Here is a 10,055-nt window from a genome sequence, read left to right as displayed (position 1 = left end):
GGTGAATCGCGCAGCTGCTGGGGCTGGTTCGGCGACGGCGGGCGCCGCTAAGGCCTGTCACCACCGCTCGCCCCCGCTTTCCTGCCCAAAGTTTCCCTCTTGCTACAACCTGACTGAGCCCTCCTGTTGCCTGGCCTTCAAAAGCTTAACGTTTCTTCTGGTTTCCACAATGAATCTGGAATCAAACCAAGCTTGTGTCAATCCCCTGCTTCACCCGTGCTCTCCCACCCAACCGCCTCTGTCTCGGGACAGAGCTGCCGTCTCTCTCCCCCTTCCCCATAGGGTTTATTTCTGCCAGGCTCGCAGTCGCCGCAGGCGCTCCAGCGGAGGGACGGTGAAGGGCAGGGCTGCTCTGCCGCCGGCTCTCCCAGCCACGGCGCTGGCGTGCCTGCAGGCACCTCCTGGCTGGAGCAGGAGCCGGGCCGGGGGCCGGAAGGTTGGACAGGGACCCACGGCCACCCCGGGGTCTGGTGGCACAGGAGGCTGCCGAAGGGTTGTCCTTGCACTGCCGCAGCCCCGCGTCTTGGCTGCCACAGCCCCGCGTCTTGGCAAGCCCCTCTCGGCGCCGGCGTCTTGGCTGGCTTCAGTCGGGGTAGTTACAGCCGAGCGCCTTCCTGGGAGGATGCCGGCCCTTTCCCTGAGCCTGGCGCCAAGGGGAGATGGGGAGGGGGCAGCCAGGTCAGGGGCTGGAGGGGCTCGGCACTGCCGGGGGGCTGCGGTGTGGCTGCCGGTGCTGCGGTGGGAGAGCAGCACCCGCCTCGGCACTGCCGGCGAGTTGCTCGCGTGCTTGGCTGTGTGTGCACGTGTGCTCCTCTCCTAATTAATCCTTCACGGATTGGAGAGCACTTGATGTTGATTCCCCTAATGCAGTGCCAGAGGTGTAAGGAGATGAATTAGGCACGGTTTAGAAAAGTTATGCAAGTCGGGAGCCACCCCTGCTCGTGTGTCCCCCCCCCAAGTTGGCCACCCCAGCAGCATCTCTGGGCCTGTGGGTTTGCGGGGCCACCGAGCAGCGTGCACACACGGCGGTGACCGGGAGAGCCTGGAGGGATCTCCCAGTGGGGCAGGATGCTGCCCCACAGAGCGGTGGGGCGATGAGATGCTGCGGGGCTCCCCCCTGCCCACGGAGCACCCGAGGCTGCGATCCAACCTTTATTCACAGCGGCTTTCCTTAAAGCAATGATTAAAAGCAGCCAGGGAAAAGCCCTTGACGTGAAGCTAACTCTCCAGAGCCTGAGACCGGCTCCAAATGAGATGAAAACAATCCCCCGGCCACCAGGGACTTGTGCGGGAGAGGGGAGCAGCTCCATCTCCCCGGGGCTGCAGGCAAATGCGCTGCTGCCGTGGGCACGGGGCCGGTGGGGGCTGCTGCTCTGTGCCCGGCTTTGCTCCCGTCCCCACGCCGCGGGGTGCCCGGTCCCGTCCCCGTGCCGTGGGGTGCCCGTGTTCCCCAGAGCACTCTGCATGTGGCACGGGGTAAAATGCCCGTGACTGCCACGAGGACCCGGCGCCTTCCCTCGCACCGACCCCCAGGCCCCGGGAACGTGCACCCAGAGCTGCCCACACCAGGCAGGGACCCAAGTCCCCGCCGGAGCCACCTCGAGAGCACGGAGGAGCCCAACTCATTCCAGTGCTCTGCAGTGGTTTAAAAACAAAACCAAGGAGGGCGGAGAGAGGAGAGAGCAGAGAAGCGGTTCCTAATATGGCAACAGCAAATGTAATTCTATTACCTTGATTTATTGATCGCACTTAGAGCAATTACTGGCTTTCACCCCATCACCTGCCAGGGAGCAGGAGACAGCGAGGAGAAGGCAAGACAAAGGCGGCCGCGTGTTGCCCAGGGCACGGCTGGCCTCCGGGGAGGCTCCGGTTTTGTTTGTGCCGGTTGGCGTGGGGGGAGAGCTCCCGCCCGGCTGTGCGGCCGCAGCAGCATCGGCTCCGCAGGCAGGGGAGCGGGGCGGTTTCCACCCGGTCAGGGAGGCTCCTCGGGAAGCTGGAGCCAAGTGCATCTGCTCTGCAAAGAGCCCGTGATGCCGGCACCGCGCTTTGGCGATGGAGGGGATGCAGGGCTGGGGAAAGGCGGGGGTCCTCGGGGCACCAGCATGGCGGAGCAGCTGCGGGCCGCACTCTGGGCCAGGGGGTGGGTTTCGGCTGTGGGCCCCCTCGCCCCTCTGCACCCAGCCAGCCTGGAGCCAGGCTGGGGCAGGGGGGTCGGCATCTGCGGCAAAGCCCTGGAAACGCCAGGGCAGAGGGTGAACTCGAAAGGAAGCGGCGGCTTCGGGCTTGGTCCCGGGCTCTGCCAGGGCCGCGCTGGGCAGCTGGTGTGAGTCGTGCCGGAGCATCGCCCCATCGCCTCGCAGGGACGGGACTCGCACCCTCTGCCTGAGCTCGGTTCCCGCCGCCCCGGGGCACCGGCAGGAAACCCCAACGGGAGTCCCTGGCTCTGCCTGCGCCAGCCCAGCGCCCATCTCGCACCGGGGGGGACGCGCACAGCCCAGCCCCTCTCTGAGCCCTGCAGTGAGCGGGATGCTGTGGGTTGGTGCTGGGCTCGACAGGAGGTCTGAGTCCTTTGAACCACCGGAAAAAAAGCAGCAGCCCCAGGGCTGGAGGAAGGGCGAGTTACTCATCGAGGTCAGAAAGTCCCTTTAAGGTTGGTTTTTTTTTTTTCCCCCCTGCTGCTGCAGATACTGGCAGAGAAGCAAGAAAATGATTGTGCTTTTTACTGCCTGAGCCCTCCAGACAGATATAAACAAGTGGGAGCCAGACCTGGCTTTGGAGGCAGAGGGAATCAGAGTCAACAAGGGCTGGGAAGCACAGAAAGAGGGCAGCCCCGTTGTGCAGGGAAGCCTGGCAAAGCCTCCCACCCCCCCACCTCCCAGCCAGCCCCGGGCTCCCTGCAAGCGCTTCCCGGTGATGAAGGTGTGGAAAGAGCAGAAAATGTCCCCGTTGCGGGTGAGGGCAGCGGCCAGGGGCTGCTGGCCCCTTCCAGAAGCTGCCCGCTTGCCACTCCAGCTAATTGCAAAGCCTGAGCGAGGAACAGCCTGTGCATCAGCCTCATGGCTCCCCGGGGGAAGGCAGCGGCCCTCCCCTGCTCCACTGCCCCCCCCAGCCCGTTAACCCCGCAACGCCTGCGGTCGAGCTGGGAACCCGCAGGGCCGGTGCGAGCCCCGGGGGGTCCGGCTCAGCCGTGGGCCGTGGCGAGCGGGTTTGGACCAGGGCGCAGGGCAGAGCGCGAGTGGCTCCGTCCCCGTGGGCTGTGTGTGCGGGGGCACGCGGGTGCGGCGGGGTCCGCAGAGCCGCGCCCGGAGGGCTGCCGTCCGGCACCGGCGCCCCGGGGCTGTGCAGGGAACAGCCCGGCCGGCCGCGTCCCCCCGCTGTCCCCGAATGCCGGGACCGCGCCTGCCCTTTTGGGGCTCCCACTGCCGCCTCCCCGCAGCCCCCGCTGGTGACGCGGGGGGAGCAGCGCAGCCTGGGGGGCACAGGGCGGCTGGGGCGGCCGCGGGATGCTGGGGGGTGCGGGGCGGCCGCGGGATGCTGGGGCGGCCGGGGGCGGGGGATGCGCCGGCGGCGGGGAGACGCTGGGGCGGCCGCGGGTGCAGAACGGCGGGGGGGGGGGGGGGGGGCGGGGGATGCGCCGGCGGCCGGGGCGGGCGGCGGAGCGCTCGCACCATGACATCAGCGCGGCGCGGCCCCGGGGGAGCGGGCGGGGGGCGGGAGCCGGCGCGGCGGCGGCAGCAGCAGCGGCGGAGCGGCAGCGGCGGAGCGGAGCGCGGCCCCGGGCATGCTCCCGGAGCCCAAGTATGACCGCTTCCGCGACGAGCCGCTGACCGCCCCCATGCCGTCGCCGGCCCCCGCGCCCGCCGCCGGCACCCCCGGGCCCTGCCCCGCGGCGGGCGAGGAGCCCGAGCCCGGCACCACCTTCTGCGCGCTGCTGCCGCGGATGCCGCAGTGGAAGTTCCCCGGCCCCGCCGGCTTCCTCGGCCGCGGCCCCGCCGGCGCCGGCGCCGGCCGGGAGCTCTCCGCGCCGGCCCGGGCGGGCGGCGGCGCGGCGGCGGGGGCCCCCTCGGCGCTGGCCGCCGTGCTGGGCGCCTGCGAGCCGCTCTGCGCCGCGCCCTGCTCGGTGCCGGGCGGCGGGCGGCCGCGGGGGGCGGCGGGGGCGGCGGGGCGGGCGGCACGGGCGGAGGCGGCCCGGCCGGGCGGGGAGGAGTGGAGCCGCAAGGGCAGCTTCATCCGCAAGCCGGCGCAGGGCTGGCTGCACCCCGACGAGCGGGTGCTGGGGCCCGGCGTCTCCTACATCGTCCGGGTAAGTCGCGCCGGAGCCCGAGCCCGGCCCGCCCCGGCGCGGGAGGGCGCGAAGCCCCCGGCCCCACGCGTGTCCGGGGCTCGGCGGGTCTGTCCGCTCCTCCCGACGGCTGCGGGCAGAGCCCCCGGCTCGGGTCCCGTCCCGTCCCGTCCCCCTCCCCGGCTGCCCCAGGGCAGGCTCTGCCGCCGAGGGAGGGCTGCGGCCGCATCCCCACGCTCCCGCGGGAGCTGCCGTGGGACGGGCGTCGCAGGAGCCCACGGTCCCGAGCGGTGCCGTGACCGCGGCTGAGGGGACGTGGTGGGGGTCCGGCCTGGAGGGTGTCCGGGGCAGCCACCCCCGGCACACGCAGCCCGCGGCCCCTTCGCCCCATCATGGGCAGCCCGGCCCCGTTACGCTGCCCGCATTGTCTGGCAGATCCTGGCGGGGACGGCACGGCCTCCCGAACTGGCTTGGGACGGGATGGGGGCCGGGGGGCTTTCTGGGCCGGGGAAGCAGCCTCGGGACCCAGCAGCGGTCAGTCCCTATGAGGGTGTCACAAGCCGCAGGGCAGAGATGAGTTTGTCGGGTCTCAGCGCAGGGTCTGGGCGTGCGATGGGGCATTTTGGGGTGGGGGTGAAAGGGTGCCGTGTGATCCCTGGAGCTGGCATGGCAGGGGCCCTTCTCGCTGACACCCGGCTCCTCCCCTCCTCTCCTCTCCATCGCCTGCCCTGGGCTGGTGGTGGCGGCCGGAGAAGGCTGCTCTGACCGTGTCCCTCCCGCAGTACATGGGGTGCATCGAGGTGCTGCGCTCCATGAGGTCCCTCGACTTCAACACCCGGACGCAGGTCACCAGGTACGGCCCCGCGGTCCCACTCTCCTGCACCCCAATGTCACCCAGAGCCCCCGGCAGCCCTGGGTGCTCCCCCTTCCCAGGGCCCTGGGGGGGGGACACACAGGGCCAGGGTCTGGGGGGGCCCTGCCCCACGGGATCCACCCTGCACGCAGGGACGCGGACGAAGGGCACTGCCACGGATCAATGGGTGGAAAGAGGAGAAGGGAGGTGGCCCCGGCCAGGATTACGTACTGCGGGCCGTGACGTGGGGCAGCGCTGCGGGGAGGCTGCGGCGCCCGGGGCTGCGGGGGCTGATGCCCCCAGACCCCGCCGAGCCGCGGGGGGGGAGGCAGCTGGGAAGGGGCTGGGGGTCTGCAGCAGTAACCCGTCTGGGGGCTGTGGCTTGCAGGGAAGCCATCAACAGACTGTACGAGGCGGTGCCAGGCGTGAAGGGCATCTGGAAGAAGAAGGTGAGTTTCCACCCAGCCCGTCCCTCCTTGGGCTCCTTCCTGGGGCGAGCTGGGGCTGCGGGACAGGGTGCTGGGGGTGCCTGCCCGGTTCGCGGGACAGAGCCTGGGGTCTCTTGGGGCACCCTTCTTTGCCTCTTTTACCCCAGGAAGCCTGGTCCTGGTGGGCTGCATCGCCCCATGGTTCTCTCCCCCCATCAGGCTCCCAACAAAGCCCTCTCCTCCATCCTGGGCAAGAGCAACCTCCGCTTCGCTGGCATGAGCATCGCTGTCAACATCTCCATTGATGGGCTGAACCTCATGATCCCCACCACGCGCCAGGTGAGAACCGTCCCCGGGGACGCAGCCCCGCCAACTCCCAGCCCTCTGCTTCCCTCCGCGAACCGGGGGGCTGGCGGCCCCCACGCTAACCCCCCCGCGGGCCATGTCCCCCCCACAGATCATCGCCAACCACCACATGCAATCCATCTCCTTCGCCTCCGGCGGGGACACGGTGAGGCACACGCGCCTCAGCCCTCCCCTGGCTGCAGTCCCTCAGGGGCAGCGGGGACAGGGGCTGCCCGTCCTACGGCTGAGCCGAACCGCGGGGCAGCCTGGTCCTGGGGCAGGACCTGGGGCCGGGGCCGAGCCCATCCCCTTGCCCCGTCCTCCCCAGCCCTGCTCCCTGCACGGCAGCGGGACGCAGGCCCTGAGCTCCCCCTGTGCCCCCAGGACACCACAGACTACGTCGCCTACGTCGCCAAGGACCCCATCAACCAGAGAGGTGACGCTGGCCCCCGCGCCCAGGAGCTCTGTGGAAGAGGAGGGATGCGCTGGGGGATGAAGGCTGGAGGAGGGGATCCCTCGTGGGGGGCACGAGGGGCGGCTCAGGGTGGTCCCGGAGGGGTGATGGGAGCACGGGGGAAACGCTCGAGCCGTCTGTCCATCTGTCTGCAGCCTGCCACATCCTGGAATGCTGCGAGGGGCTGGCGCAGAGCGTCATCAGCACGGTGGGACAGGCCTTCGAGCTGCGCTTCAAGCAGTACCTGCACAGCCCCCCCAAGGTGGTGGTACCCCCAGACAGGTAGGGGGGCGGGGGGCCCCGCTGGAGCCCCGCACCCCCTGTCCTGGGCACGTCCCCTGGCTGGGGGTCGCTCTGGGAGCTCCCGTCCTTGCCGGGCGTGGGGAGGGGTCTGAGCTGGGCAGGGTGTCCCCAGCTCACCCATCCCTGCTGCAGGGTGCTGGGTGCGGAGGAGTCGGCCTGGGGGGAGGACGAAGAGGCAGCCGAGCACGATTACTACAACAGCATCCCGGGGAAGGAGCCACCCCCGGGGGGGCTGATCGACTCCCGGCTCCGGCATGGCTCAATCCTGGGCCACGTCCGCACTCAGCCCTCCGGCTCCGGCCCCCCCAGCCAGGTGAGCCCCTGGGGCCGCTGCCGACCCTGCCGCGGGGGTCCCAGGCAGGTCCCCCCCGACGCCCTCGCTGTCTCCTCTCCCCAGAGCGGGTTTGCAGCCAGGCGAGACCAGAGCAGCCAGCCCTGGGACCTGGAGAGCCAGGGTGGGTACCGCTGCAGGGGGGACCCTGGGAACCGTGAGCGGGGGTCCCCGCGGCTCTGCCCCGCCTGGGCCGGTGGTGATGCCCGGTCCTGGCAGGCCAGCCCTGCGACGGGTACCTGCAGGCGGACGGCCATGCCCTGGGGCCGCGGGACTACGAGGAGCACATGTACGTGAACACGCAGAGCCTGGACGCCTGGGAGCCGGAGGCGGCGGCTCGTGGGGCGCCGGAGGAGAGCCCCAAAAAGGACCTCTTTGATATGAGTAAGCCACCACGCTGGGAGGTGTCTGGCGCAGAACCTGCTGCAGAGGGGCCAAGCCGTGCCGGCGGGCTGCCCAGCTGCGTGCCGCAGCCCCGGCTGTGCCAGCGCTGGCTGAGCCCAGAGCAGTGCCGTGCTGAGCGCTGGGGGCCATGAGTCGGGGCCCGTCCTTGCCCGCCCTCGCCGGGGCAGCAGGGCCGTGCTCGGGGCAGGGCTGCGGGTGGGCACCCCATCTGCCCGCCCTGCCTGGCCCCGTGGAGGGGGCAGCCATGCCGGGGCAGGGGGGCACCGTCCCCTCCGTGCCTGGGCGTAGGCACAGCGTCATGCCCCGGGGCGGCCGTGGCGCAGCGGGATCCGGCCCGGAGGTGGGTCTGGCCATAACCCCGGGTCCTGCTGCCACCACTTGGCCTGGCCCTGTCCCCGCCGCACCCCAGCCCTGCTTCGTGCCCTGAGGGGTGATGCCCTGCATCCCCTGGCTCCCGCAGGGCCGTTCGAGGATGCCCTGAAGCTCCACGAGTGCATTGCGGGGGGCAGCACCAGCCCCCCCATCGAGGACCAGTGGCCGAGCCCCCCCACGCGGAAGGCCCCCATCGCCCCCACGGAGGAGCAGCTCAGGCGGGAGCCGTGGTACCACGGGAAGATGAGCCGGCGGGACGCCGAGAGGCTCCTGCAGATGGACGGGGACTTCCTGGTGCGGGATAGCCTGACGAACCCGGGGCAGTACGTGCTGACCGGCATGCACGGCGGGCAGCCCAAGCACCTGCTGCTGGTGGATCCAGAGGGAGTGGTAAGGGCAGGGCGCGGGTGGGCGATGGGGGACGGGGGTGAGGGCGGGGCGGGAAGGGATGCTGGAGGACACGGGCTGCAGGGGTGGGCAGGCGCCAGGGCTTGCATGGGGAACCTGTGCGGGAGGCGGCTCTCCTGGGTTCAGGACCGCTGTGCCCCCCGGCCCCCAGGTGAGGACCAAGGATGTGCTGTTTGAGAGCATCAGCCACCTCATCAGCCACCACCGGCAGAACGAGCAGCCCATCGTGGCCGCGGAGAGCGAGCTGCACCTCCGCCAGGTTGTCCGGAGGAAGCAGTGATGCTGGGGGGTATGTGAGCCCCCGATCCACTCCCCTGGCACCGGACTCACCCCAGCCCTGGGGCAAAGCCAGGGCCCCTCTGCACTCCCCTTCTCCGGTTGTGCCTGGCCTCTGGGGGAGGCAAAGCCCCCCCCCCGCCCAGGGTCAGGCTCCCCATCCCCCTCCCCAGCGGGGCCTCGCAGTCCCTGGCCCCGAAGGGCCCCCCCACCCCATCCACGCTGCCTCCCCTCCATTGTCCGCATGGGGCCCCTTGCCCAGCCGGAGACACAGACGTTTATTCCACGCGTGCAGGTGAAATGCTGCCGGGGTGGGAGCCGGTGCGCAGTCTCACCAAGAGGGACGGAGCCCGAACCCGGCTCGGGCAGCACTGCCTGCTCCTGCCCGGGGCTGCCCCCCCCTCGCCTCAGCAATGGGAGGGGGCCTGGGTGGGCATCGCTGTGGGGCTGCCCTGTCCCCGTCCTGCCCAGGGGCCCTGCCTGTCCGGGGCTGTGTGCACCCAGCCGCTGGTACTGCCAGTGCCCGCTGCCCACCGCTGCTGCCCCCCGGGCCGGCTCCATCCCGGCACAAGGAATTGGTCTCTGGACGATGACGGACAAAACTGAGTCGGGGCTGGTGCCAGGAGCCTCGTCCTGGGGCTCCCAGGGTGGGATGGGGCGAGCAGGCTTGGCGTGTGCATGCGTGTGTGCGCGTATGTGTGTGTATGTGTGTGCGTGCGTGCATAGGTATGTGAGGGGCAGCCGCGGGACCAGCCCCTTGCCCGCAGAGCTGTGCCTCTTGCCCAGCGCTGCTGCTCAGGACCCACCTCCCTGCCTCGGTCCCCCCTCTGCCAGGACATTTGGGGGGTGCCCTTATGGGGTCCTCTATCAGTGGGGGCTGTAGCCCCCGGTGTGGCTCTGCCCGTGGGGCTGGGCACATATGTCTCTTGGAGGCCGGTGCTGCTGGATGTCCCTGTCGATCCCACATTTCCAGCTGGATTCTCCCCAGGAGTGGCTGCCATGCGAGGCTCCCGGTGGCACCAAGCCCCCACAGCTCTCCCCAGGCTGGGGCCAGGACGAAGCTGCTGCAGGGAAGGCGCAGGGCGGGGGCAAGCTACCAGCACTGGCTTGCAAAGCCGGGGCTGCCGGGAGGAGAGGTGTCCCACGGCCCCCGGGGACCCCCCCCGGCCGGCTCGGGGCTTCGGCAGGTTTTTATGGTATACACGGCCCCTTCTCCAGCGTGTCTGGCGCTTGGTGCGGGTTTGTGGTTTGGAATACGTTTCTAATTAAACCTGGAAATGAGCAAGGTGCCCGGGTTGTTCGTGCCGCCCCTGAGCATGGTGCTGGGATGGCGTGCTGCTGCCAGCTCCTGCGCCCAGGGGCTCGAGGGGGCCAGGAATGCAGAGGGGGCCGGGACAGCATTTCCATCACCACCAGCTCCTGGCCGGTCCCATGTTGGCGGTGGCAGCCTGCCACGTCCTGGCCGGTCACACTTGTCTCTGCCCCCTGGGTCACCCTGTCACCCTTCTGCACGTGGATCACCCCCTGTCCCCCCAGCTCCGGAGGGGGCTGCAGCACCCAGGGCTTGGCCCCGGGGCGCTGGTCCTGCACGGCATCTC

At 70.5% G+C, this 10,055-nt stretch overlaps 1 protein-coding gene across 1 annotated transcript; it reads left to right on the top strand.

Annotated features, from left to right (window-relative positions):
• Positions 1-3,781: 3,781 nt before the first annotated feature.
• Positions 3,782-9,726, top strand: SHC2 (SHC adaptor protein 2). Its single transcript, XM_050910453.1, has 13 exons — positions 3,782-4,303; positions 5,065-5,135; positions 5,524-5,584; positions 5,783-5,902; positions 6,021-6,074; positions 6,293-6,344; positions 6,518-6,644; positions 6,798-6,978; positions 7,063-7,120; positions 7,216-7,380; positions 7,862-8,163; positions 8,333-8,470; positions 9,446-9,726. The coding sequence occupies exons 1-12, from the start codon at positions 3,782-3,784 to the stop codon at positions 8,459-8,461; spliced, it is 1,842 nt and encodes a 613-aa protein (XP_050766410.1). The 3' UTR covers positions 8,462-8,470; positions 9,446-9,726.
• Positions 9,727-10,055: the final 329 nt, after the last annotated feature.

The sequence above is a fragment of the Gymnogyps californianus genome, chromosome 24, assembly GCF_018139145.2.
Source record: "Gymnogyps californianus isolate 813 chromosome 24, ASM1813914v2, whole genome shotgun sequence".
Taxonomy (NCBI): domain Eukaryota; kingdom Metazoa; phylum Chordata; class Aves; order Accipitriformes; family Cathartidae; genus Gymnogyps; species Gymnogyps californianus.
The sequence above is the reverse complement of the archived record's forward strand: the minus strand, read 5'-3'. Positions and strand labels throughout refer to the sequence as shown.

Bases quoted from the DNA above. Each gene is read 5' to 3' on its own strand.
- SHC2 (XM_050910453.1), top strand. From the start codon at position 3,782: ATGCTCCCGGAGCCCAAGTATGACCGCTTCCGCGACGAGCCGCTGACC. The intron at 5,903-6,020 runs GTGAGAACCGTC...TCCCCCCCACAG, and splicing joins TGATCCCCACCACGCGCCAG to ATCATCGCCAACCACCACAT. The intron at 6,075-6,292 runs GTGAGGCACACG...CTGTGCCCCCAG, and splicing joins TCGCCTCCGGCGGGGACACG to GACACCACAGACTACGTCGC.